Source organism: Rhodamnia argentea, chromosome 1, assembly GCF_020921035.1.
Source record: "Rhodamnia argentea isolate NSW1041297 chromosome 1, ASM2092103v1, whole genome shotgun sequence".
NCBI lineage: Eukaryota > Viridiplantae > Streptophyta > Magnoliopsida > Myrtales > Myrtaceae > Rhodamnia > Rhodamnia argentea.
In genome coordinates, this window is record NC_063150.1 from 10,761,473 (window position 1) to 10,788,761 (window position 27,289).

Consider the following 27,289-nt stretch of genomic DNA (forward strand, 5'->3'; position numbering starts at 1 on the left):
AAAACCGACTTTAGGTCTACTTTCCAAGTTGACCCTTATTTTTTGTCTCATAAAATGCCACCAACTTTACTTGAGTCTTAAACATGTCCCCATTAATCCTCAATCCAAAATCGCAATAAGTGATCTTACGTGGCTTTTCCACGTCATTACGTTAGTTTTTTCCCAAATGTCATATCCAAGAAGACGAAACTAAAGCAATTAGGTTGACTTTCTTTAATTGCTTGAACTTTCAAGAAAGTAATCTTTCCATCTTGCTCAAGGATCTTCGATTTTGCGGTCAGTTGTCAATCTCTCACGCTCGAGAGTGTTCCATCTCTCACGGTCGTAAAGCTCGCGCATAGGACACGTAGCTTGGGACGCTCAACCATCTCATGCTTGGAAGTTGTCCACCTCTCGATTGTCAACAAGAAATTTGTACAGTGGGTTAAGAGGAGCAGATCTATAACTCAAATAAAAGTTATAGATTTTTTATGAGACTGCAAAAAAAAAAGTGGGGTAGAATGGGGACTAAACGGTAGAATTGAGACATGACCAAAAATTAGAGTTTTTACATGGGAAAAAAAAGGTTTATTGTGAAATTAGGACTGGATCCAAACTTGATTTTTTTTTTTTTTCGAGTATTAGCCCACGTCGAAAGTTACCACTGGAATGATTGTGCCCAAAATTTAAATTATTACGGGTGTTGGTATGCATAGGATATAAGAATGTGGCGTGCTTATGGCACTCCTACCAAAGATCTAGTTGACATGTCTACCTCAAAATTCAAATAGGGAACAATGTTCATTAGCAGGTAAAATAGTTTTGTGGGCAATTGGGGAGGTTCCTTAAGAAGCGAAGCCGACGCAAAGAAGCAACAGAGACTCTTGGCCTGTAATTTGTTGTTGGGTCCACTTCACGTAGCGTTGAATGAAGTTCCTTTTTTTTTTTTTTTTTATTTGGTCGGAGTTGAATGAAGTTCACATCCCATTAATTTTCATGGATAAAAAAGAGTGACCAATCAAATCGCACCGATCAAAGCATATAATCAATTTAGGAATAGTTAACTATTATCGTGTGAATTTATTCTTAAGAAATTTTACTCATCGCTGTTCAGGAAGATAGCGATATACCTGTAGCATAGCGAGAACACAAAATGAAAAATTAAAAGAGAAAAAAGAACGTTGTGGCTAATACAACATGTTCCGATTGTAATAAAATGAGCCTCTCTAGTATTTTCTATCATATGTTATATGCCATGATGGTGGTTCGTTTCCTTAAAATCTCATTTACCAACAGCCCCTTTTCACTCCTTTAAAGCATCAAAGAGGTCTCTGCCTCATTTTAAGTTCAGGATCTTCAAGTTTACAAGAGGAGGGTAAAACTCTCTCTCTCTCTCTCTCTCTCTCTCTCTCTCTCTCTCTCTCTCAGAGAAAAATGAAGAACGTGAACAACAGCAACACAAGACTCATCCTCCTCCACCCTTACATCCAGAAGCAAGGAAGCTCCAACCGCCTATGGCTCCTCGCCTTCATCTCCTTCTTGACCACCGCCTTCGTCGTCACCCTCATTTACACCAGAGAATACTCCACAACCACCGCCTCTGCTGCCAGCGCCGCCACCTTTCCCTCCGCCACGACCGCCTATAGCAACGCGCCTCTGCCATCGACCGTCATCAACACCCTCCTTCTCTATGCGTCCAAGTCCAACGACTCTTTCCGTATGTCCTACTCCGAGCTCAAGCCCATCTCGGATGTCCTGAGGAAATGCTCCTCCCCTTGCAACTTCCTAGTGTTCGGCCTCACTCACGAGACCTTCCTCTGGAAAGCCCTCAACCACAACGGCAGGACCATCTTCATCGACGAAAACCGCTACTACGCCGCATACGTTGAGCAAAAGCATCCCGAGATCGACGCCTACGACGTCCAGTACACGACCAAGATGAGCGAGATGCGGGAACTCATTGCCTCCACGAGGGAGCAAGTGCGCAACGAGTGCAGGCCCGTGCAGAACCTCTTGTTCTCAGAGTGCAAGCTGGCAATCAATGATCTCCCCAATCATGCCTACGAGGTGGACTGGGACGTCATCCTCGTGGATGGGCCCCGCGAGGAGTGGCCCAATGGGCCGGGCCGGATGTCGGCGATATTCACGGCGGGAGTCCTGGCGAGGAGCAAGAAGGGCGGGAACCCGAAGACGCATGTGCTCGTGCACGACTTCAGCGGGGAGGTGGAGAGGGCATACAGTGAGGAGTTCTTGTGCAGAGAGAACTTGGTGGAGTCAACAGAGAACCTTGGCCACTTTGTGTTGGAGAGGATGGACCCGAACAGCTTCCACTTCTGTGGCAACCGCACTCATCGGCTCCATCACCCTGTTCGCTAGCATATCACCATATGTTCACCGTAATCAAAAATTATGCAAGAAAGTCAATAATTTATCACGCAAAGCCTTGCTTTTCCTGGATGGAAAATAAATTTTTGCCAAGCAAATTGCACAAGTCGTTTGAAATCTCCAGTTGTTCACCCTTCTCTGGTATTTGTTTGAAGGATGTTCTCGTCTCTTCAAAAGTCTGCTGAGGTATAGAGAATTCTCATTGAACATTTCCAGCTTTTTCATTGTGATATGAGCTTCGATTTTTCATAATATATTGCTCTGTAAGCTTCTTTCTGTAACTGCAAATGCAACCCCAAACCACCAAGTGATGAACTAAATATATCCGTCCCGGCAATAATTGAATGAGGTTCACTTGCATATACATGTTGATAAGATGTTACTTTCCTCCAAACATTTCAGTTCTCATTACGTGGAAAACCAGAAAGATGCATTGTTCTAAGACATGAGTATAGAACTGTAGATGCCAGGAGAGAATAAGATATCCACCTAAAGTTTACCAAAATTAACAGATGAGCTAAGAATTCCAGTTAATTGGCCAAACAAGGCTTAAAAATAGTATGATGTGTTCACAAAGCAAGCAGGTTTCTGTGATTGGATGCTAAGCATCAGCTGGACCATATCTACTTCAGAATGAATTGCAGTATTTCCAAAATAAAGCAGGCCAGTCAGTCATGGAAATCTTAATTTGCACTCATTGCTTAGCGCTGTTCCAAACCACTAGCAAATATACCCAGTATTTGCCCGGAAGCAAGCGAAATGGTTCAATCTCCTTGCTCATGCTTGAAGGAGCATCCCAAGATCAGGTAATCAAAACAATCAGAGAAAGCCCATCTATCAAAAAGTGACCGAAAAACTCTCACTCCTAGAAGCGCACCTATATAAGATGGAACAGAGATGAACCCGTTAAAGCTCGTAAAGCTTGAGAAAATAATTAAGATGCCCTTAGGCTACTTTGAACCCCAGATATTACATGTATTTAGCCAGAGCAACACGACAAGCAGCCTGCACTTAATACATGGTAAAGTTCAACTGAACAATAAACACTATGGTCGCAAGTCAAGACGTTCTCAGTAAGATATCCCACAACAAAACTTCCTCCACATAACATGTTCACTTCACTGTGAGAAAGAGGGATCTCTATTTTCCATGTGCTAGTGACCTTGAAAAACATTTTGGCCAGCATAGCACAAAAAGAATCAGACATAGACAACACTACAGTAAACTTAATAAACCAGGCCCAACTTTGGTGCCTGCTGCTGCTTAAAATGTAAAAATATGATTAAGTGGCAGAACCATTGGCTGAGATCCTTTCAACATCCGCGTCTTTAACATATAATGGGATTGGATCCATGTCTTTAACATATAATGGGATTCTTAGTCCCAAGTTCCTAAGCTTATCAACCAGACCGTAAAGAAACTCAAAGGTCAGTATGGATTGTGCATTGAGCTCATCTCTCACCTGCGGATGAATCCTGAACCAATCTCCCAGCATCTTGTGCATGTGAGAACGAATCATCCTCCACGGGACAGGGTATTTTTCGCAAAACTTGAGATACTCCACCAGTAACTCTGCCTGGTCCAGCTGTCCATCTTTGTGGCTTTCTTCACTTCCAACTATCCAGTCAGCAGTTCGAAACCCCGCAAAGACAGCTGGATTCTCTAGGAGAGACTCTGCTGAAAGCACGCCATCAGCACCGGTTTCTTTTAAGCAGGTCTCTACATCATCCATGTGCCGTATGTTTCCATTGGCGAGGACTGGTATGCTTAGAGCGTTTTTTACAGCCTTTATTGCCGACCAATCAGCACGAATTTTCTTCCCATCTTTCTCATCTCTTGTTCGTCCATGGACAGCTAAAAGAGAACATCCAGCTTCCTCTAGCATCCTGGCATAGGTAAGTGTATCCTCCAATTTTGGGAAGACTCTGATTTTACAAGAAACCGGGACATTCAAGTTGACGGCTAGCTTCTGTACTAGGGATTTTACCAAAGGAAGGTTATCCATCAAAAATGCCCCGTAGTTTCCTCGCCTAGCAATACGCTGAGGGCACCTGCAGAGTGCAAAATTACCAACTCACTTTTATGATATAACCCAAGATATCTAACGCAAGACATCAGTTGTTCCTTGTCACATACAGGATGTACAATCTAAGACAAGCCCCACTTCATCTTCATTTTAGATGATCTTCCAAATTCATTCAAAACTTTTTCACAATCAAGGAGGTATCACATCATATTGGATCATAACTATGCTATGACACTCAATAAGGCCTAAGACGGTCAGCAATATTTTGAGCAGAAGACCCCGAAAAAATAAATAAAACAAAATAAAATAAAAAAGAAGAATAAGTTCAGAAGATGAGTTAGTCAATTAAATCTGTCATATCTCCTGTGTATTTTTATGCAATCAGAGAAAAATCCTTTCAGTGAGAACATATGACATGCTTACTTATTTCAGTGTGTACCAGTCAATATGCTACATCAACTGAAAATGTATCATGTTACAATAAATTGATACATTGTCAAAATGATGGATCAAATGTTACCCCAAATTTATAACATAAATAAAAGGATACATCGTCAAGATGATGGATCACATCTTACCCCAAATTTATATCAACATAATCACAATAAGGTTCCACTCTTTGTGCAGCTTCCAACAAAGTGTCTGGATCATTGGCACAGAATTGAACAAATAATGGGCGATCCTCCTGCCAATTCAAAAGATTTACAGAAAAATTACATTACAGGCCGGACTGACAAATTAACAAAACATACTTTTTCATCCTAGAATAGTTGTATGAATCATCAAAAGTCGTCTAAAGTCAGTCAAAACTAAAACACCTCACTCCATTTGCATGAAACACGCTGAAAATAATAAATCAAACAAATAACCATGCCACTTTACACATTAATCTGAAGTGATACTCACAAGTGCTAGAACAGAATTAAAATAACAGCAGATTCAAAGATACAGATTAATGTCAAAGCTAGACACGATGCTCTAACAAAAACCAGCAGCAATAGCCATTTTTTTTTCCTTGGCAATGAAATGTAATATTCTTTTGTTCAAATGAATTACAGTCCAATGTCAGATCAGTTTTCGGGAAAAAGATATCAGATGAGTTTTCAGACTTCTATGAAGTGAAATATAGGTACATATCAAGGGCCAAAACAGTTTAGAGGATGCTAATTGATAGATCTAAGCATTAGACATCCATTTTCGGAGAAGGATAGAATATGACATATGGATAATTAAGCTGATATGTTGGAAACCTTCAAGTTTGTCACACTGGAGATAAGGCTCTAAGATCCAACTCTTCATTACTAATAACTACGAAAATATTCCAAGGATCCATGACAATTTCAAAGATTGACTGCAAGAGAAGTCCACTAGATATTTGCCAATAACATAGAGATATCTTCTCCATTACACAATAAATACTGGTAATATAGCAAATTCCAAAGAACATATCACATGTGCATACATTCTTTCAATAGAAATTAAAAGATTAAAAGTTTATCAAAGCCAAAGAACTTCAGAATGAAGCCCATTGTAACACTATCTGTACTTCAATTGTTCAGCCCAAAAAAAAAAAAAAAATTGAGCATACAAGGGATAGCTCCTGAATGATTTGCCTGTTCTTTACCCCCAAGTGCCATCCAGCAATATAACCCTAGTAAAAAGACAAGTAAGTGGAAAGAACCATCTCCTCAAGTATACCACTTTCTTCGCCAGAATCCGCATACAAAATAATGTTGGCCTTGTTCTGAATTGGATCATCATTCTTAGAAAAAGTTCTGGCCAATAAATTAAAGACTTAAAAGATGTGATGAAGTTCTAGTTTGTGTGGGTTGCCACATTGAGCAGAACAGGTGCTCATGGATGAGGGTTTCTTGGAAGTGGATGAGTGAAAGAGTAGGAAGAATAGGGTTTTGTAGACTTTTGTCAGTGTCTATCTTTTCCTTGTAAACTTTAGTAGCTTCTGCATTTTGATAAGTTCTTTTTGGCAATAACTCTCTGCCGGCACGGATACAGGGTGGGGCAAGCCAAATACCATCTCCTCTTGAACGAGATGTGCATCTTTTCCATGCGCCCATTAAACCACCCCAAACAAGGCACAGATCTGAGGATCACAGGGAATTCAATAGCCATACCTATCTCTTGTTATTCAGATAAGAATTGAATAGGATGAGTTTTGGGGCAAAGAAAAGCAAGTGTACAAGAAATGATTCCTTCAATGATTTTCCTTAAAAACGACAAAAGCCATTCGTTCTGAATAACCCTATTCAAAAGAATAATAATGCAAAGAACCATCTTTACAAATACATATCATCACCAGACACCGCAAACAGAATAATATTAACAATATCATTGTATGAAATTGGACCATTTCTTAAGTAAAATGATGGTTGATGAGCTGAAGATTTAACATACTCCTCTCTGATAGTAAAAAACATGAGCACACTTAACACAGTCTCAACATCTATTATAGATGAGCCAGCCCCCTGTGGATAGACAGAGATTTGAACACCCTATCTGCTTTTACATTCCTCCAAAGAAACCAAGATATCCTCATGAACAATCCAGTCAGCAATACATTGCGCACATCATGATAGAGACACTCATATAAAGGAAACACCTCTTTAATCGTAAATCTAGTCGCCTATTCCAAGTGCCATGGCAATTTTAGTCAAGTTGATTGCAGCTCTTTAGCACTAGAGCTAACAGCTCTTATCAAGTCAACACAACACAAAACATCTACAATTGCTCCACCATGTTACTATCACCTCAATCAGCCTCCACTCAGTCACCAACTTAAGCCAGCTTAAGCAAGTCTAAACTGCAATCAATGGTGGTATATAGTATTCTCTCCCGAGGACAGAACTACTTAAATCCCAATCTAACCCAGACAAAATGGACCAAATTACACAGAGCAATGGCGCAGCAAGAAACCACAGAATCACAACCCAAAAATAAAGCAACTTTGACAAAATCTACCTTGCAGGTAGTGAACTCCATTCTCCTGTACTTCTCATTCTCGGTGAAGATCCTGGAATGGAGCATAGGCGTGTAGGCCGCCTCGGCGCCATACTTGCGACACAGCATCCGGAACGGGAGCTCAGAGTTGTCCACCATCGGAGCCACTATCAGCTTCGGTCGGCCGAGCTTCGCCCAGTGAGCCCAGGCGCGCTCTGCCCTCGACCAGGCGCCCAAGCACCGGCTCGGCTCCCCATTGGAAAACGGCGAAGCATCGTCTACCGACGAAGGGTGAGATTGCGTCGGTTCACGTTCCTGGGATCGTGGGTCGGAGCTGAGGAGGTCGTCGAGGTCTTGGGGCGGCTCTGGAGGGGCAGAGGTGTGGAAACTGGTGGAGGTTTGAGAGAGAGAAGAGGCGGCCATGGAGGATTTCGGAGGGGTTTTGGAGGTGGGGAAGAGAGAGAGGATGAAGTTGTAGGGTTTGAGTTTCATGGGCGGCCGACGGTAGTGAAGAAGACGCCACCCATCGCCGCCGCCGCCGCCGCCGCCGCCGCCCTTGTCCTTTTGAGGCTGTTGCAGAAGGGTTCCTCCAACGAATCTGAGACAGCAGGGGAGAAGTTCGCCTTTTGAGGGGAATAAGTAAGCCAAGTTAATTTTACCGCAGATCTCATAACGAATTTCCAGCACATTCCTCTTCTTTTTTTTTTCGGTCTAACGTAACCGTCTTTTGTTTTAGAAAATACTAACTAGTGTTTTTTCAGACACTTCTTAATACATTCATGGGTAAACGTGTAAGTGAGGACATATAAATTTTGACTACCCTTTTCGACCATTAACTTTTACATAAAAATTAGGAGGTAATTTTAGTCCCTGCCAAAAATAATTATATCCTTTTTCATTTTAATTTTTAGCAATCATGCATTTATATTTAATCGGACCAACAGCATGAGATTGAAGCGAAATTGACACACGGCGGATCGGGAGCCCACAAGGCATATCCGGCCAACGCAATGGGGGTGTGCCGAAATTCACGAGGGCCTCGAGGCCTATCTCTGAGCGTAGTTCCACCCTTTCATGTTTAATTAATTGAAAAAGACTTTTAATTAAATGTCAATTATCCGTAAAAAGCTAAATTAAGCCAAGAAAAATACATAGTTAAGCCTGTAATTAGCACAAAATTCGGCTAGCCTATTGACTGGGCTTGGCCAAATTCCTTAATGGTTTAGACAATAATTCGTGCAATTTAGGCCCTTCAGGACCTAATTTAAATTCAGATTTTGGTTGAGAAAACTTTGAGCCCCAAGCTTGCAAATCATTAGTCTATAAATATAACCTTAAGTCTAGGGTTTTGAGAACGATCATGATTGCTCAGAAAATTGGAGAGCACACGTGAGCAAAGAAGGAAGAGAACTTCAAGTTCTGGCCAAGGACACATCTCATGGCCGAAACTACAACCACTTCTCCGGCGCACCGCTGTTGCTTGTTGTTGCCTTTGCTTCTGTCTACCATTAGTGTCAATCCCCGTAGTTGCTTGGTGTCGTTTCTAGTTGTATTTCTCTTGATACTTATTTAGGCTTCTAATCAACCTACCGTAAATTATTAGTAGTAGCTCCGAATTGAAAATCTCTTACATGTTAATCACATGAATCTAAGTTGCACCATTAAAACCTACCGTAAACCATTAATAGTGGCTCCAAATTGAAAATCTCTTGCATGTTAATCACATGAACATAAGTTGCACCACTAAAAAAAAATTATCGATTTGGTCCGGTCCGATCTGATTTCCCCTTGAAATTGGGAACTGGACCGCTCGGATACCGATCCCACTTTTAGGAATCGAGAATCGAACTAGTGACCTCCAGAATCGGACCAAATTGGCCGATGCGATTAGGTCCGGGCGGTTGCCGGTTCATCCGGTCTATCTTGCTCACTCCTAAGTAGAAGCGCCCCATGAGAAGAAGATTGCTTAACAACATTTAGCCAGGATTACTATTACTAACTCCTTAGAATTTGAACAACCAACCGTTCTGGCGATAAAGTGGAATCAATAGTGATTACATCAAACCTATTGCCTTTATTTGGCAATTCATGCCATGTCATTGTATCCACAGCGATTATTTATAATAGGCCTATAACATCTAAACATTTGAACACAACTATGAGGTGTTTTTTTAATAATTTTTTTTAGGTTATGAGGTGTTTTTTTTAAAATTTAAAATGGGTGAAAACGAGGTAATTATGAACGATTTCTAGGTAAATTATATCAGGCCACGTTTGAATTTATATTTTTCTCAATAAATATATCGAGAGAATTACCAAAAAATGCTAAATTTATTGCAATTGTATCAATTCAACTTAAACCTTTTTTGTCAATTCAATACTAAAAATTTTGATTTTTTCCAATTCAATCCATCTGGCCAATTTTGTCCATTCGAAGTTGACGTAACACTACCGGACGTGGACTTTTTTTTATTAACATTTTAATAATTTTTTGTAATTTTTTATTTAATTTTTTCCCCACTCTTAGGTCCGGGGAGGGCGTCGCGGCCCTCGCACGGTGCGGGCAACGGCCGCGATGGCCTCTCTCACCCGGGGTCGACAATTTCCGCGGCGCTAACCGGCCTCGAGCGTCGCGACCCTCGCCTAGGGTTGCTAGCAAGGGTCAGCCGGCACTAAGGGTTGGGGAAAAGAAAACCAAAGAAAAGAAGAAAAAGAAATAAAGAAAAAGTCACAAAAAAATCAAAAGAATTATTAAAATATCATTTAAAAAAAAAAAAGAGCGCACGTCAATATCGGCTGGTCAAAATTAGCCGGATATGGCACAAATGCAAAAGATATAGAATTAAATTGACACAAAAAATTATGTAGATATGAATTGGTATAATTACAATTAATCTAGAAATTTTTTGGTAATTCCTTCAAATTCATGTCATTCGAGTCGTGTCGTTTCGACCAAAGAAAAAGTCCGTGTCGTAGGTTTCAAGGACGGGGCGGTTTCCGATCACTCAGGTCGCACCACGACGCATAGAGAGCGTGACCTCTCATCTTCCTTGTCCAAGAGCGGCCACCCAATAAATCTCTTCATGTCGACCTTGCTGTATCCTCTTCTTTCGATTCTGCAGTTGGTAGGAAACGAGAGAACAATTTTTTTTATAGACTTTGGGCAATTGCTTCTTCAACCCAAAGATTCCCCCCCATCGATGGACATGGACTTCATGGAATGGCCAACATCAACTCAACCACCGTCTCCGTCACCCGTCACCATCGCCCACCTCCCTTCCTACTCCAACTGACCATCCGCCCTTCATATGAATCGGCTCGCACTGTGGAGAGAGGGAGGGAGGGAGAGAGAGAGAGAGAGAGAGAGAGAGAGATAGAGCAGAGGATGAAGTTCTTGGCAATGCCCCAGAGCCACGCCGACGGCCAGAGCGGCGCCCTCCGAGGGCTATCGCCGGCCGACTCCTCCAAGTCGCCGGCGGCGACAATATTCTGGCTGGCGGTTCACGCCGTGTGCTGCCTCGGCAGCCTCGTGCTCGGCTTCCGTTTCTCTCGATTATTCGTCTTCCTCCTCTACTCCACGTCACCAATGCTTCGCGCCACTGACAAAACAACCACCTACGATCCTATCGTCCTTCTCTCGGACCCGAGCCAATCCCCGGTCAATCAGTCGACACCACACGTGGCTGTGGGCCGGCATGGGATCCAGGTCCGGCCTTGGCCGCACCCGGAGCCCGTCGAGGTCATGAAGGCGCACCAGATCATAGAGAGAGTGCAGAGAGAACAGAGGGCTCAGTTCACCGCTAAAAATCCCAACCCGAGGTCTCTGATCGTGATCACGCCGACTTATGTAAGGGCATTCCAGGCGATGCATCTGACGGCGCTGATGCACTCGCTGATGCTTGTGCCCTACAAGGTAGTATGGATCGTGGTGGAGGCAGGCGGAGTGACCAGCGAGACGGCATTGCTGATCAAAAGGTCGGGATTGAGGACTGTCCACGTGGGGTTCAAGCAGGAGATGCCGGAAGCCTGGGAGGATCGGCACAGTTTGGAGGCGAAGATGAGAGTTCATGCATTGAGGTGAGCGGGACTTCTTGATATGTTTTCCTGTTCTTTCTGTTATTGTTTAGGGAAGGGTTGAAATTGAACCGTCCTGAACATTAGTGGGAGCCGTATGATCTTCTTTGGTGTTTTCAAAACTGAATCTAATGCGGAGAATTTTGATGTATCAGAATCGTGCGAGATAAGAATCTGGACGGCATTGTGATGTTCGCCGACGACAGCAACATTCACAGCATGGAGCTCTTTGACGAGGTCCAGGCTGTGAAGTGGATCGGCGCTGTTTCCCTGGGAATCCTTCCGCACTCAACCGTGGATGAATCGGACCAAGCCGTTTCGAAAGTCATGGATGAAAGCAATTCGCTAATTCCTATCCAAGGTCCGGTGTGCGATTCAGCCAATCAGTTCAAAGGCTGGCGCACCGATAACGGGTCTCCTAACATGCTCGGTGGAGCGACTCATGTAGATGATCGGGGCTCGCCTTTGCCGGGAAAGCTGGAATGGGCCGGTTTCGCACTCAACTCTAGGATGCTGTGGAAGCATGCTGAAGGTAAGCCGGGATGGGTGAGGGACTTGGACTCGCCCAATTGGGATAATGATGTTGATAGCCCCATGTCTTTGCTCAAAGACATTTCGGCATTGGAGCCACTAGGAAACTGCAGCCGCCGGCTCATGGTTTGGCGGCTTCGTGTTGAAGCCCGTCCCGGAACCGAATTCCCTAAGGGGTGAGCAAAAATATCCACAATGCCTCGGATAATCAGGTCTTTTGTTGATTGACAATGGAGTTTCTCTCTTCCCCTGTATTATGCAGATGGCTTATAGACCCGCCCTTGGGGATCCCGGCACCCTCGAAGCGCACTCCATGGCCTGATGCTTTTCCCAAACTCCCATTTACGGAAAACGCAAGCAGCGATGAAGAGGAGATCAACCAGCACCCAACTGAAAATCGAAGGCACGAGACCGAAACAGCCAAACCGCAGCTGCTCAGAAGGGAACCTGTAGAAAACTGACAGACTATCTTAAGAGCCGGAGAAGATGCACGGCCTCGGAACTCGACAAGCTTCGGCTTGGACAAATTTAAAGGTTGCGCTCACCTAGGCGAACTCCGAAATTAGCCACTTTGGTCGATCTGGATCGCGAGCACACATCAGTTCACACCCTGTTTCATTGTGTTTTGTACGTTACAGAAGTTGTACATTGGTATAACAGAACTTCATGGATCGTGCCATGACATTTGTTTTGACTGTAAGAGAAGTCGCAAAAGTTCTCTCAACATCTTTGTGGGATCATGGATCCTGCCTTGACGTCAAAATGCCAGACCGCTAGGCCCCGCGAGATATGATCATAGTTAATCAGGCGAGCTGGTGGTTCCGTTGCACCGAGTGGCTAGCAGGATTTGTCCATGCAGGGATTCAAAGGCCTGTTACAATGCAAGCTTTTTCGATTCGCTGTTTCGACTAGAACTGTTGAAGGGTCCACAATCTCGAAAACAGGGAAATTGACCGAAAATTCAGACAAAACTTCGACAAAAACTTGCAACCTCGTTAATCCCTTTAATAAAATGATGGACAATGGATTAGGGGGAGCATGGTCCGGCTTGGTTCAATTTCCTCAGGAACCAATGGCCAGGCCGGAGGTCCCTGGAACGGGACCGGATTGGACCGGCTCTTGAGCCGTCCAATGGAACTGGTAAAAAATTTAAAAAAAGTATTTCGCATTGTATTTGGCTCACTGATTTCATTTTCCTGTGAGATGGACGGCCCCTGTCTAGACAGGATTCTTATGGTTGATATCAGGGTAGTTGGAAAGTCATTTTGTGCTGAGTGCTGACCAATCAAAAACTTCAAAATCCCATTACAACACAGATTATGCAAACGAGATCGCCATGCTTAGCGGCAGGAGTCGCTTTTCTTGAATTAACTCATGTCGAAACTGATGTTTTACTCTGCGAATATGAAGAACAGAAAAAGATAGGAAAAACAAAGCTCAGCGCCTATCGAAAAATCAAATGGGCCGCTCTGTTGATATTATGGTTTTGGGGGATTTCTTCAGCCCAGATATTCACCTAGCAGCCCAAAAGAAACAAGGGTCCGCGAATCGCCTCCGAGTTTCCGACCAACGTCCGATCCTTCGGCGATCGGCAACATAGGCTCTGTTTGGCGGTGATTCTGTTTTCAAAAAATGATTCTGATCAAAATCACTTTTTTTTAATTCTGTTCCATGGATGATTTTTTTAGAATCAAAACACGTTTGGTAACTATTTAAAATTTTTGTTCTTGGAACAGAAATGCGTTTAGTAGCTGCACAAAATTTTCATTCCCAATTTTTCATTTAAATCAAATAATTATATAATCACATGTGATGGCAAAGAATAGGGAAAATAATCAAATAGTGATTATGGAGCAAAAAAAAAAAAAAAAAAAGCAACAAAATTTCCGTTCCCAATTCGTTTGTCGATTAGTCATGAGTATGCGATCGTTTATATTGTTTAAAAAGTAATTCATATTACATTTACAGAATTTGTCTAAATCATTTGTTTGTTATTATTTATTGTGACTTTTAGATTGATTATCAAAAAAAAAATGAAAGAAAAGCTCCTCATTGTGCAATCGCCTATAGTTTTGCACTCTTGTAATTACACATCGTACAAGTTTACAAGACCTGCAACTCAACTACATTGATTTTTTTTTCACCTAACTCGATAAATTTTTTGTGCACCTCAAAAAATGGAGATTTAGTTCGTGACGCGAAGGGTTGGGTCCAGTCTTTAATAAAAAAAAGATAAAAGTTGAAAAAACATAATAGGAAATAAAAAATACAAACTTAATTAGAATAAAAAATAAAATAGCTAAAAAAAAACATGCGTATTAGAGGTCCCTTAATATAAAAAAATAAATTAGATTTAAATTTTTTCTAAAAAATAATTTTTTAAATATAAATATAAATTTAAATTGAATTTAAAAATAGGCTTAAAATTTTACAAAAAACTAATTTTTTTTTTTAAAAAAAGGGGGGAGGGGAAGAATCGGTAACGAGAATTTTTTTTCAAAATTTTAGCTTTTTTCAATCTTAATTTTTTTAAAATTATTTTTAAATTATTAAATTAAAAATCCAAATATTTTTTTATTTCCCCCATTTCTTAATTTTTTAATTTTTTTTATTAAATTTACCTTAAATAAAATTTTTAATTTAAGAAATTTAGTTTTTAGCAATTTTTAAAATTGAATTTTAATTTATTTTAATTTATGTAAAGTTGAAAATCCACGTGCACTTTTTTGTAAATAATATCATTTTATATTAAAATTTTAATTATAAGTATGATGGATAAGTCATAAGTATATCGTGCAAAAAAATGATCCCCAAAAGTGTTCCAAAATACCGGAATCATCTTTTTTTTTGCTTCTGAAAAATGGTCCAAAAGTGTTCCCGGGACCGGAATCAAAAGCATTTTTTTTTCATTACCAAACATGTTTCTGATCCTGTTTTCTTTCTGGGAACAGAAACGGAGGATCAGAATCACTGCCAAACAGAGCCATAGTTTCTTTAATTGAGAATCAACTACTGTGAGATTAACGGTCTATTCTAGATCACGAAAATAAATAAATAAATAAATTATCAAGGAATCGCTGTGACGTCCACTTCTTCAAGAATTAATGACCCGCGATATGTTGTTATTCTCATAGTCATACAAAAATTGTTATGCTAGCAAAATCGTTTTCAATTTCTGAGTCAAAATTAAGCAACGCTAAAAGGACACCAAAGTTTTTTTTTTCCCTTCCTCTCTCTGGAGAACCTGATATCATAGCAAATGGAGTCATTTGGAAGTCGAAGTTGCCTTCTCGTCTCCCTTCGTTGGTCATCCTCAAAATTATCCCATAGAAATGTGAAAATTCTCGTTTGACTGGCTTAATGATGACTCCAATTTATGATGGGTACGTGTCATATTAAAATCTAGGTGTAAGCAAGATGGACTGATCATATCGAGAATCATCCGGAGTGGACCGAACCGATCAATTGAGTCCGGTTTTGGAGGTTACCAATCTAGTCCCTAGTTCCTCAATGTGGAACCGATGTCCGAGTGGTCCAGTTTCTGATTCCAAGGGAAAATTGGATCGACCGGACCGCCTAACTGTACCAAATCGAACCATGCACACCCCTAGTTATTCCCATATTTTTATTCTTTTGGCCAGAATTTCTAATTTGAGTTGTCATTGCAAAATAGATGTCGTGGTTCTCTAAAGTTTGATTTGCTTATATTGCTTTGAATACATTATTGGTACATAACATTCTGTTGATTGACAAAAGAAAGTCATAGGGTACCCTGAAGATTATGAAAAAAAAAACCTATTGTGCTAACTTTCAGTTTTATGCCATTTTCAATGGATCGCAAGGTATTTCGAGTTCTAAAAGATTGAGAATTGAAATCTACATGATAAGATTTCGGGAACTGCATATGCTCGATCCACACACTATAATAGCATATCCATAGAATCGGAATGTGTCATTTCTCCGATAGTATTCCGTTAGAACAATGACGAACCGGGCGACAATTTGAAATTTTCATTTTTCAGCAAAAAAAGGACATATTTGCGTCCATGTCCTATAATGGTGCTTCTATGGCATCTTGGATTAACTCAACGATGTATTGTCCGCTTTGGCTCGTCCCATATCGACCCTCACGATTTTGTCCTTTGCCATAGGGTGGGCACATTCCTAAGATATCACTCATCTTAGGAGTGCTCTCACCTAAGCACGCTTAGTTTAGGGTGTCAAAGCTAAGCATTGCTATTACGTCAAAAGATGCATCCGTGAGTTAATTTTAGTTTTCACTTATATATTTCAGAATTGTTCTCTCCTTGATCTATGCACAGTTTGATTTTCGGCCGCTTTCACCATCATAGAAGCCTGCGAGGAGCCGCTCCTTATCCGGGCTCACTAGCCCCTACGATCACTCCCCGCCCCAATCAAACCAGGATGTTACAACTTCAATAAGTGGGTTGTGAATATGGATATCATTCATATTTAATTTTTTAATTAAATTTATATGCGGGTAATCCCCACCTAAGTAGCATAAAGTTTGGTGACCCAAACAAAAGCTTTCTCCAAAGTGCTCTCCAAGATTAATCACCGACTAATCCTACTTTCAAAGAAATGTTATACTCTTTGCCCATGCATTTTTACTGTCTTTCTAATCAAGTCCCTATGCTATCAATTTTTCAATCAAGTCCTTCCACTTACACATTAATATCTAATCAAGTCCTTTCGGCACAATATCCAACCTAATCCAATTGACTCGGCTGGCGGAGGGATGTCGGACGATGACATGGATTAACAATAAGGACTACATGGGCGCCGACAGCGGATAGTGAACGGGTGGGAGAACGAGAAAATAATTTATGCATTCACTATCTACGCCCCTCGATGGGCATTCACATACGCAACATTTAATCCAGGTCTTACTCTAGCGTCCTCCGACGGCCATGCTGGATTTGGCCAGATTTCGTGTCAATTGGACTTTGATCAGACACTCTACGTACATCTAATTAGACAAAATGGAAGTACACGGGCTTCATTACAGAAGGTAATAAAAGTATAGGGACGGAAAGTAGAATTTTTCATATTCTGCACTGAAAATTATCCAAACTGCTGTCTCCTCCATCTAATTGTCATGATTAAACATTGTATGCGATTATGAGGAGTTGATCACATAAGATTGAAATCACGGGGACTACATTAGAATAATAATGAAAGTACATGGATTTTTTTTTTTTTTGGTCGGAACGGACATATTCATTTCATAAGATGCAAATTCTACAAAGCAAATAAAACATGTAAATCTAAAAAGTGAATCAACTTGATATTTTTTACAGAGACTGGCTTGTTTCACAAAGACATATTTGCCATCTCATCAAAATTCAAATGGCGGCCAATCACCGCATCTCGCATCAGCGTCGATGACGAGCACACGTCGAGAAATTGCTCTCTAGTAATTACGGCTTTGGCACCCACCTAGGTTCGGTGTACTTGTCACCATTACTGTATAGAGACCGCAACGTGTTGAAAGTTCATAGGTACAAGGTAAGTTTTTCTAATTTTGTAGCCTGAAATGATCCGAATTCTGGTCTCCTCAATCTGATGGTCAATGGATGGGTTAGTTAAAGATCCAAGTGCAGATTCAAGAGAGGGAAAAAACAACGACAAAGCAGGCAGGGGCATCCTGAACCAATCATCCCTGCCAAGATTAGAAAGGGTCAGAAGCAAATCATGAACTACCAACCGACCGAGAAGTGGCCAGAAAAAATTTGGTACCTTTGAAGAAGACAGGGTGGAATGGTAGCTGGACATTGTGATCTAACTCTCGCAGCCGTTGACCACGCCCAATGAATGTTGTTGCAGGCACAAAATATGGCAGGTTTCTACATAAAATAAGGAAGGGTGGTTTGAATCAATGTTCGTGCCAAAGGATAAGGTGGTCGAATCCCAGAGGGGGCAATTGCGATTGGCTGGATTTGCCCCCCCACAAATTGTTCGGTAGCGTGGATGTTGCAGCTCTTCTGCAGCATCTCCCGCCATCTTCACTGAGTGAAAGCATATGAAATCAATCGATCGATCCCTTTAATTTTATATTTTTAATGTTCTTGCTGATTTCTTTTCCTTCTCTTTAATATCTTTGTGACAAATAGGACTATGCCTTCTTCTTTTTTCTCAATCACGGGAGTCATGACCTCTCAAATCGCTCGGTTGTAAAACTCAATGTCGGTGAAAATAATCTTTAGTTACGCCTCTGTTCGTTTCGCGAAAAAAATGAATGATCTATAAAATAATTTCCTAAAATGTTCACTACTGTCGCTTATAAAAATGAATTAACGAAAAACATATTCATATTATGCGAAAATGTTCAAACATAAATTAGTACCGCTAATGAAAATATTTTTAACAGGCTAATTATTTCAAGCAATACTAGCAATCATTTTCAAGGATATATTTTTCAAATCATTCATTTTGCGAAACAAACAATGCCTGTATCGTCAAACCCCCCCCCTCCCCTCTCTCTCTTTCCTTTTTCTTCCCGCCTTATTTAGAAATTTATGTCGTATAGTGGAAAATCTCATTTTCCAAGCCTGGCCCTCTTTTTGCTGCGAAAAAGAATCGGATCATTTCTGTGGGTAGAAGCCTTTTATATTTTGACAAGTTGAACTGATGAAATGTCCTCCTCTTTAATGTCCGGAAGGTGACTTAAAGATTCAAATTGAAGTGAAGACAATAGATCTTGCACATGCTAGGAACTTACTCTCATAGGTAGGTGTCACGCAAGTCTAGGAGAAGAGTAATGCCCGTCCTCTATCATGTCCGCGGTCATAATCTGATTCTTTTTCTTTCCTGTAACATATTTTTGTAAACGCAAATACGTGGAGCATGGAGCAAAATTTCTTATCGAAACAGTTTGCATGCAGTTGGTGCAGATTGAAAATACAACCAGTTCTCGATTTGGAAATACTCTGGGGTTCCAAACAATTGTGCCAACTCGAGTTGATTTTATGTACTATTGAATTTCGATCATTTTCATTTTATTTTTGTCATTCAAATTATTGTTCTTCTTCTTTTAATATCGTTTAGGATGCTAGACGTCGGTTAGAAACTGACTGATATCTATCGGGCGCAACATCCCTCCTGTTTCGGCCACATTGAATGATTACAAAAAGCCCGAATGTTCATGACTCTTGAGGGTGACCCTAAGGCATAGGGCGCGATACTAAAGCAAGAGCTTGAACCTCCCTAATGTAGAGGCGAGCCCGAGTTTCTACAAAACTATTCTCCCTTTGCCTTTCTAACATGACAAGGTACCCAACTAAAGCAAATAAAATAGGATGAAACGAAGTAAATAACATGAGTATGTTCGAGATATCCGTAAATAAAATCCATAATGTCATTACGCTGATCTGACGCCGGCGAGCAGCTAAATATCAGTTGTATTTCTGCAGTGAAAATGAAGATCATGAGTTGCAGAGAAACAAACAAGAGTTCGAGTTTGGCTTGTGGAAGGAGGAGAGACCCATTAATCCATTAAATGCATGGCCATAACTTTATTGACTCCCACTAGGATTCATCATTTCTCAGAGTCCAAGAAACGTGGCTCCCTCTTTATTGCCGCCGTCAAAAGAGTGTGGAATTCGACTTCTTATTTTCAGGGAAAGCAACCTTTTTTAGGGCAAATCAATGGGAGAAGATCCACAGATCCCGTGCGGCGGATCACTGTCTCAAATAATTTGACATTTCGAATTTCGAATTATAGATTGTACACATTACTAATATGGTTCCTATATCGAAATTTATAATATTTGCGGTTATTTAACATGCACTCTTAATTCGCGAATACTTTTTAGATAAGTAATTGAAAGATTTGGATATAATCATAATTGCATTAATAGCTCTTGTGGAGTGAGTTCGATGTCTTTAAAATTGAAGCTCTTTCTTATAGCGCATGTTTCATAAAGTGTCTTAGAAATACAGGTTAATGTCTTTATTTTTATTTATTTTTTGCCAAAAAACAACGGATGAAACATCCATTTAATTCAAAGTATTGCATGAAATAAAAGAAAAAAATTACCAAAAAAATCCTAAATCTATTGCAATTGTGCTCAAGTTTGCCACATTGTTTGATTTCCTCGTAGGAGTAAATCGCTATTATCGTACAAAATGTTATCCTTTTGTTCATATCCCATTACTTGTTGATAGGGTAGCCACTGGCACCACCATTCTTATTATCGGAAACTGACTTTTGCTCATTGAATGTAATTGATTTCCCATTTTGTGAATGAAAAATGACTTTTACCCGTTTCCTACAACTAATATGTCATTTTTGTTTCATCAACGAAATATTGTTTTGAAAATTTTGATTACGCATATATAAAATGATCGTAATGCTGTAATTTATCAAAGCAAAAATGAATAATCCCAAAATTCATTCAAAATGAGCATGCCTTAGATCAGATTCTTAGAAAAAGTCTCTTCAAATTTATATCGTAATTTGTATACGATCCTATATTCCTTTTGACTTATGCAGTGACTATGCGGTAGAAATAAGTATTTTAAAATATTTGAATCTGTTTTCATTAAGGAAAAATATGTAAATGTGTATTTGTATCTATCAATAAAGTTTACTTTTGGACAATAAGGGCATTTCATGTGAATGTAAGGATCATTATGTACGTTTTCTAGGCGCAATACGAAGTCATTTATGTTCAAAGATTGAAAATGAATTTAAAGAAGGCCAAATGAGTGTAACGGAACACGGGTAAACAACTTTATTTATCCCTGGCCTATAAAAGAATAAACTCGAGAGGGCCTTGTGAAATCTCTTTTATATGACATGACAAGTTTACAAGCCTCAACATAAAATGCGAATGACATAGAGGAAATTCAAATACGATACGAAACAAACACGTAAGCCTACTTGATGATATGCATTGTTACGAGTAATTACGATGTTATCGTAACCGGATATGATATTAAATTTAAGTTTACGATGTCGTGAATACTATTAAGATAAACATTTCCAGCCCTTGGATGCTCCTAAACAAGGGGCAATCAATCTCTCCATAATTTTGCTCAGCCACTCAAAATTTTTTTTTTTTTAATTTCGTGAATCACGTTGGTTCACTTTCCCTTATCCCAAAAGATAAATTAAAAAAATAAATGATAAATTATTCTAATTCGTAAATAGAGGAAAGAATAAAGAATTCTTCTCTGAAAAAAATCATTAACCCTGCATGAATATTCTAACCATTTCCCTCGCCTTTATAGCCATTTTCGCACCAAACCTTCTTCCCTCCTCCAACGAAGAAGAAAACAGAGTGTCACTGACACGGAGGAAAGAGACTCAACATCTCAACCATGGCGATAACAACCGCACCAACCCTTCTCACCGCCCTCCTCCTCCTCGGTCTGACCTCCGCGGCGTTATCCGACCACATGTCCATCGTCGACCATACCACCAAAGTCCGGACCGCCTCGGCCCCGAGGACGGACGGAGAGGTCATGGCGATCTACGAGCTCTGGCTCTCGAGGCAGGGCAAGGTGTACAACGGCCTCGGCGAGAGAGAGATGAGGTTCGAGGTCTTGAAGGACAACCTGAGGTTCATCGACGAGCACAACGATTCTCAGAACAGGTCGTACAGGTTGGGCCTCAACAAGTTCGCCGACCTGACGAACGACGAGTACCGAGCCATGTACCTGGGCACGAGGAACGAGGTCCAGCGTCGGGTGATGATGTCCAGGAATGCCAGTGGCCGGTACGCCGTCCGAGCTGGGGATTGGTTGCCGGACGCCGTGGACTGGCGGTTGAAGGGCGCGGTGAATCCGGTCAAGGATCAAGGAAGTTGCGGTAATTCGTCCTGCTTTTCCTTGTTGCCATCGGTTCCTTTATTTGCAAGTTGAATATCGGGTTGAGCTACATTCAACAGCGATAGTAACTGTCATAATTTTCTCGGAAGTTTGCTCGATTTTCATCGTAACATAGAGCTAGAAAGAGATCAAATTTTCCTTTCCACTTCAGTTAACTACGTTATAGATCTAAGTACGTGCGCAATTCATCACAATCGAATATCCTGTTTGTTTCCAGGAAGTTGCTGGGCGTTCTCGACAGTGGCGGCGGTGGAAGGCATAAACCAAATCGTGACAGGCAAATTGATTTCTCTATCAGAGCAAGAGCTGGTGGACTGCGATCGAACATACAACTCGGGCTGCAATGGAGGTCTCATGGACTATGCATTCCAATTCATCATCAAGAACGGCGGAATTGACACCGAGCAGGACTACCCTTACAATGGCGCCAGTGGCAAATGCAACGCTTCTAGGGTACAATTCGAATGACTGCTGTTTATCGGTTTTTTCATCGAGATCTTGAGGTTCTATTGCTTAGATTCTTGACTGGGTGAAGTTATTCTGGAGTTTTTCAGGTGAATTCGAAGGTTGTCACAATCGATGGGTATGAAGATGTTCCACCCTATGAGAGCGCACTTAAAAAGGCCGTGGCACATCAACCGGTTAGCGTCGCCATTGAAGCCAGCGGCAGGGCCTTCCAATTTTACCAATCTGTAAGTATAAGTTCCCGTTGTTCGTTTGCAGCTACGCCAAGGAGAAAAACGTTTTGAACTTCATTTTGACAAACAATCTGAACCAAAGTTTTAGTCCTAGTGTTTTCTAATTATGACAGGAAATTCAGTTAGCATTGTATTTTCTTAGAAAGAAAGCATGCCATATTGATTTGACGGGATATTAGATTGCAAATAATTATCAACGGTAAATCAAAAAGCTTAGTTTGATTGAAACATCGCTCTTGATCCGAGCAGGATGTATTCACGGGCGAATGCGGCAATTCCCTTGACCACGGAGTGATCGTCGTTGGGTACGGAAGCGAAAACGGAGTGGATTACTGGATAGTGAGGAACTCATGGGGCACCAACTGGGGTGAGGACGGTTACATCAGGATGGAACGCAATGTCGTCGACAACTTCTTTGGCAAGTGCGGCATCGTGATGGAAGCCTCGTACCCCACCAAGACCAGCCAAAACCCCGCGAAATCGGAGTCGAGGACAGTGGCTACGTTAGAAGTCCTCGAAGAGTCTGTTCTGGCAGCTCTGAGCTAAGGGAAAAGAACAAAGTTGAAGAGATGGTGGGAACTGGGAAGCGCCTCTCTCTCTCTATCTTATTTCTCGAATCCTGGGGAGATTGTCTTTTTAGATGATCTGTTCCTTCTAGGCCTGAAGTTAAGAAGGAAGGAGCAGGCTTTCATTCTTAGAATTCGGTGGTCATTCATTGTTATCTTTCGCAACGCTCATGAGAATCAATGTCTTCATGTTAGTGTTTATTAAAAAGGACTTTCGCCATGAAAGCTTCTTTCTTAGCTTCCATTGCATCGCCTGCAGAAACTAGTCATTCCATAGGAAAGGAGGGAAGAAAAAAAATTTCTAATTTCTTCGGCTTTATTATGCCTAAGAAAGACTTTTCAAGTTCTAGCTAAACATCTGAGATAGAGTCGCCCGCGATTTCAATCACAACGTGGATAACTCGTCTTCGATCAAAAACGATGATGCGAGCTTAGTCAAAGAACCGAAAACTGGTATCTGGGGTCATGAACAGGAAGTCTGAATTCTTGATTTGTGCAAACACAGAGACTGATTCAACCTAGGATCCAAGGAAATTATCATATCTGCTGTGTTGTTGATTAAGGTAAAAAAAAAAAAAATCCCATCACGTTGAGAAAATCAGAAACCAAATGCAGTGGAAGATCGATACCAGGGATAGCATATTTGCCATGGGTGCCTTCTTCAGAACGTTGGGGTCGCCAGACATATCAATGAGTCGAGAAATTCTCGAATCTAATTTGAAAGGAGACACATTCTTATGCTCTAGAAAGGAACAAGCGACTGGACCGATGTAGCACGGGAGCGACTGGGAAAAGAAGAGAAGTCTGAAACGGTAAAAACCGAAGCTTGGTCATAAGGGTACAGCTTTTGACTCGCTCAAAAGTAAGTCACAAAAGCAAGGGACGAGACTCCAATGAAATGAGAAAGGCCGTGCCCCGTCGAAAGTTATTCTGGAATTTTAAATTTGTCCTTGAGAATCTTCTGACTCCTCCATCTTCGAAAGAGTAAAGTCGAAACCATTCTGGAAAAAGTCTGCTTTGGAGACCCCAAAGGAGGATGCAGATTCAAGAGCTTTTGTACCACCGTCCCCATTTTTGCTCTGCTCCGGTGAGCCGCGCAGAATGGAAGGTAACAAACAGCTCTACATAGGACCGCCGGGAACTCAACTCCGAAAGACGGAGAATTTTGATAACGGTAGTGTAATTGCACCTTTGGCAGATATACAGAGTTCAAAATTGCTAATGAATCGAAATGCCACATTCAGCCATGAAATAGCTAAAGAGCCCCGACAGCAGAAAATATTAAGAATGGCCATGTTCATTTTCATTGTGAAGCAGCATCTTGTCCTGACAATTCATAATCAAAATGTATTGAGAAGATTAGCACGAAGAGGGAAACAACATTATGCAGAAGCATGCATAAAACAGAGGGTAACTAACCCAATGTCAGCCTCGCACATTGAACCGTACAAAGAAAGCTAAAAGAACTCCAGTTTCATTTCCAAGAAAGTTGCACGACGCGAAAGGTGGATGATAGAGGCATCATTGAGAACAACAACCGCCTAAGGAATGTCTAGAACAACAAAGAAATGTCAACCAAAACAATTTTCAGCACTTACAACACTAGCAATCACAAGTTTCCATTGGTGCTATTTTCACCATTTGACCACCTCCTGAAGGTGCAAGCCACTAAATTCCTACCCGCGAAAAAACCTAGTTTGGCCCTAAACAACATGGACCTCTCATTGCTACTTGACGGCACATCGGAAGCATTTGCCGGAGGGAACTCCGCCGCGCTTTCTTCAACTCCGAAATCATCCAAGGCTTCGATTTCGCCGGCATCCAAATTGAAGACCAACGACCCTCTCTGCTCCTTCAACAGCTCCACGACTTGGCCGCTCACTCCTCTGCACTTCCTCACCTTAATCTTCACCAGATTGGGACACCCCCGCGCAAGGGATTCAATCCCGACATCAGAAACGGGGCAATTCTTGATGCAAAGCTTCTTCAGGGCCTCGCACTTTGTGGCGATGCACGCGATCTCCACATCGCTGACCGTGTCGCTCCCGCAGAAGGCTAGCCTTTCCAATTTCCTGCAATTGGAACCGATCAAACCCAAGCTCGAATGCGTCACGCTAACGCCGATCAGAACTAGCTCCTGCAACTGAAGGCAGTGCTTGGCGACCTCGACCAGACCCTCATCGCCTATCCTGTTTATTCTCCACCCGTCAATGTGAAGCTTCCTCAATTGCCTGCAATTCTCAGCGATGCTTGAAAGCCCCAAATTCGAACACTCGGGGACCTTCACAACATGCAGAGTCTCGATACCCTTGCAATTCGCAATCCCAGAAAGACCACCATCGCTCACCTGAATTCTCTCCAAATGAACTTCTAATAAACCTGGATTCGACCTCCCAATTGTTTGGAGAACCTTATCCCAGTCACCCAAACAGCGTATCAACTTCAAAGTGGAGAGCTTTCTCGCTTCAACTAGAAGAGGACCGAAAGACTGACCATTAATGAGCTCCCTCAAGCAAATGGATCTCAACGACTTCGCGGCCGCTCCCGGCCCGATCGGCTCGGCTCCATCGTGGATTCCCCGGAGCCGCTTAATGGACAGCTCCTCCAGATTCACGCAATGATCAAGCACCGCATTGATGGCTCTCGCGCCGAAGGAGCACGAGCCGCAGGACAGCTTCCTCAGCTGCGTACAGTTCTGGGCGAAGGTCGCGACTCCGAGATCGGTGAGCTCGCGGCAGCCGCGGAGCTTGAGCCGCGTGAGGCTCCGGCACTTGAGGGAGATGAGGATGAGCGCGTCGTCGCCCAGGCTGACCGACTTCCGGTCGCAGCGGAGGGCGAGCTTGGTGACGGCGTCGAAGCGAGTGAAAATGGACGGGAGGGAGGAGAGCAGCTCGGCGTGCGCGTTGAGCGAGAGGCGGTGCCGGCTCTCCCCGTCGACGCGGAGCCACCGCCGGCACACGGAGGAGCAGCGCTTCCTGTCGCCGGCGCCGAGGAAGTGGAAGACGTGGGCCAGGCACTCGTCGGGCAGGTCGCCGGTGTAGTCATACCCGCCGCCGCCGCTGTCGCCGCGGCAGACCTCGTCCTCGTCGGAGGAGGAAATGAGCTCCAGCGAGGGGAGGGAGTCGAGGCGCTGGCTGGACGAGATCCCGCGGTGGCTGGGCTCGGGGGAGGCGGAGGCGGAGGCGGAAGACGGGACCTGCCCCATCGTACGACGGCGGCGTGAAATCGGGCGAATTACAGCGAGAGAGCAAATGGGTGCGTGGCGGATGGGATGAAAGGTAGAAACTCGTGAGAGATCTCAGTTGAAAAACGAGGAATCGAAGACGGTGGTGGTGGTGGTGGTGGTGGTGGTCGCCGTCGTTGGTCGAGAGAGAGAGATGATTATATGGTGGTGGTGGTGAAGATTTATTCGCGTCAAAAGTGGTGGGGGGGTGGATTTGTTGCTGTGCGTGTCGACGTCGCAGTCGTGAGGAGACGAATCATCACGCACTCCTTCCTTCCCCCCCTCTTTTTTATTTTTTTTTTTGTTAATCTGGGGGACGGACGCGTTTTTGGAGCGCATGATTGGTCGTGGGGGCCCAGTCATTCCAATCTCGGCCGTTCGATCCTCTATTTTATCATTTTTTTGCCCGAATTGATTGATGACGATGATGCGTCTGGGGATGGCCAAACTCAGGAATTTGACGTGGAAGGTTGACTGAACGCTTCCATGTTTTTGTTAAACCGTCTTGACGCTGTGCATCTGCATCTCCAAAAATTAAAGCCCCCACTATTTTCTTTAGATATATATATATATATATATATATATATTTATTTTGGGTCACTAAAATCCCTTTATATTGATTGATTTCATTTTTTTATTTTCTCGACTAATTTAAATTTTGCGAAGAGTTTCTTCTTAATTTGTACTATCTGAATTTTTCGCAGATTTTGACCGCACTAGTATATATAATTTGCTCCTAATAGTTTCAAATCTAAATGGCATTTTCCAATTTTGATGTTATGCTTTCTTTTCTCTTTTTTTTTCTGCTATTGTTAGAGCATAGATAAACATGTCCAGGGACCACATAACCGGTAACGTGCTCGCACGTTAATACGTGTTATATCCCCATAGGACATAATTAAGGAAAACATAGGCTCTTACGTAAAATACTCTCGCATTTGTGGTTCGATATCATAAAAAAAAAAAAATCGCATGCCAAAGAAATAGATGTATTGTG

General features: G+C 42.0%; 5 protein-coding genes across 7 annotated transcripts; 3 read left to right on the forward strand and 2 right to left on the reverse strand.

Annotated features, from left to right (window-relative positions):
- The first annotated feature begins 1,238 nt into the window (after positions 1-1,238).
- LOC115747002 (protein IRX15-LIKE-like) lies at positions 1,239-2,500 on the forward strand. 2 transcript variants are annotated; one of them, XM_048280018.1, is made up of 2 exons: positions 1,239-1,358; positions 1,395-2,500. In XM_048280018.1, exon 2 carries the CDS (start codon positions 1,414-1,416, stop codon positions 2,353-2,355), a length of 942 nt encoding a protein of 313 aa, XP_048135975.1. In that variant the 5' UTR covers positions 1,239-1,358; positions 1,395-1,413; the 3' UTR covers positions 2,356-2,500. The 2 variants fall into 2 exon arrangements, with proteins under 2 accessions (XP_048135975.1, XP_048135971.1); XM_048280014.1 differs by having other exon boundaries at positions 1,254-1,358; positions 1,389-2,500.
- An 891-nt stretch (positions 2,501-3,391) lies between these two features.
- LOC115746999 (tRNA-dihydrouridine(16/17) synthase [NAD(P)(+)]-like) lies at positions 3,392-7,937 on the reverse strand. 2 transcript variants are annotated; one of them, XM_030683009.2, is made up of 4 exons: positions 7,367-7,937; positions 4,969-5,075; positions 3,719-4,415; positions 3,392-3,688 (listed from the first exon to the last, which is right to left on the reverse strand). In XM_030683009.2, exons 1-4 carry the CDS (start codon positions 7,835-7,837, stop codon positions 3,647-3,649), a joined length of 1,317 nt encoding a protein of 438 aa, XP_030538869.1. In that variant the 5' UTR covers positions 7,838-7,937; the 3' UTR covers positions 3,392-3,646. The 2 variants fall into 2 exon arrangements, with proteins under 2 accessions (XP_030538869.1, XP_048135970.1); XM_048280013.1 differs by having other exon boundaries at positions 3,392-4,415; positions 7,367-7,910.
- Positions 7,938-10,694: 2,757 nt separating this feature from the next.
- LOC115746998 (beta-1,4-xylosyltransferase IRX14) lies at positions 10,695-12,612 on the forward strand. Its single transcript, XM_030683008.2, has 3 exons — positions 10,695-11,422; positions 11,575-12,126; positions 12,213-12,612. The coding sequence occupies exons 1-3, from the start codon at positions 10,731-10,733 to the stop codon at positions 12,409-12,411; spliced, it is 1,443 nt and encodes a 480-aa protein (XP_030538868.1). The 5' UTR covers positions 10,695-10,730; the 3' UTR covers positions 12,412-12,612.
- An 8,606-nt stretch (positions 12,613-21,218) lies between these two features.
- LOC115747000 (cysteine proteinase COT44-like) lies at positions 21,219-23,277 on the forward strand. The gene is made up of 4 exons (XM_030683010.2): positions 21,219-21,785; positions 22,023-22,258; positions 22,360-22,497; positions 22,753-23,277. The coding sequence occupies exons 1-4, from the start codon at positions 21,296-21,298 to the stop codon at positions 23,047-23,049; spliced, it is 1,161 nt and encodes a 386-aa protein (XP_030538870.1). The 5' UTR covers positions 21,219-21,295; the 3' UTR covers positions 23,050-23,277.
- A 1,250-nt stretch (positions 23,278-24,527) lies between these two features.
- LOC115747074 (F-box protein SKIP2) lies at positions 24,528-26,407 on the reverse strand. Its single transcript, XM_030683114.2, has one exon. It carries the CDS (start codon positions 26,272-26,274, stop codon positions 24,679-24,681), a length of 1,596 nt encoding a protein of 531 aa, XP_030538974.1. The 5' UTR covers positions 26,275-26,407; the 3' UTR covers positions 24,528-24,678.
- Between the last annotated feature and the right edge of the window lie 882 nt (positions 26,408-27,289).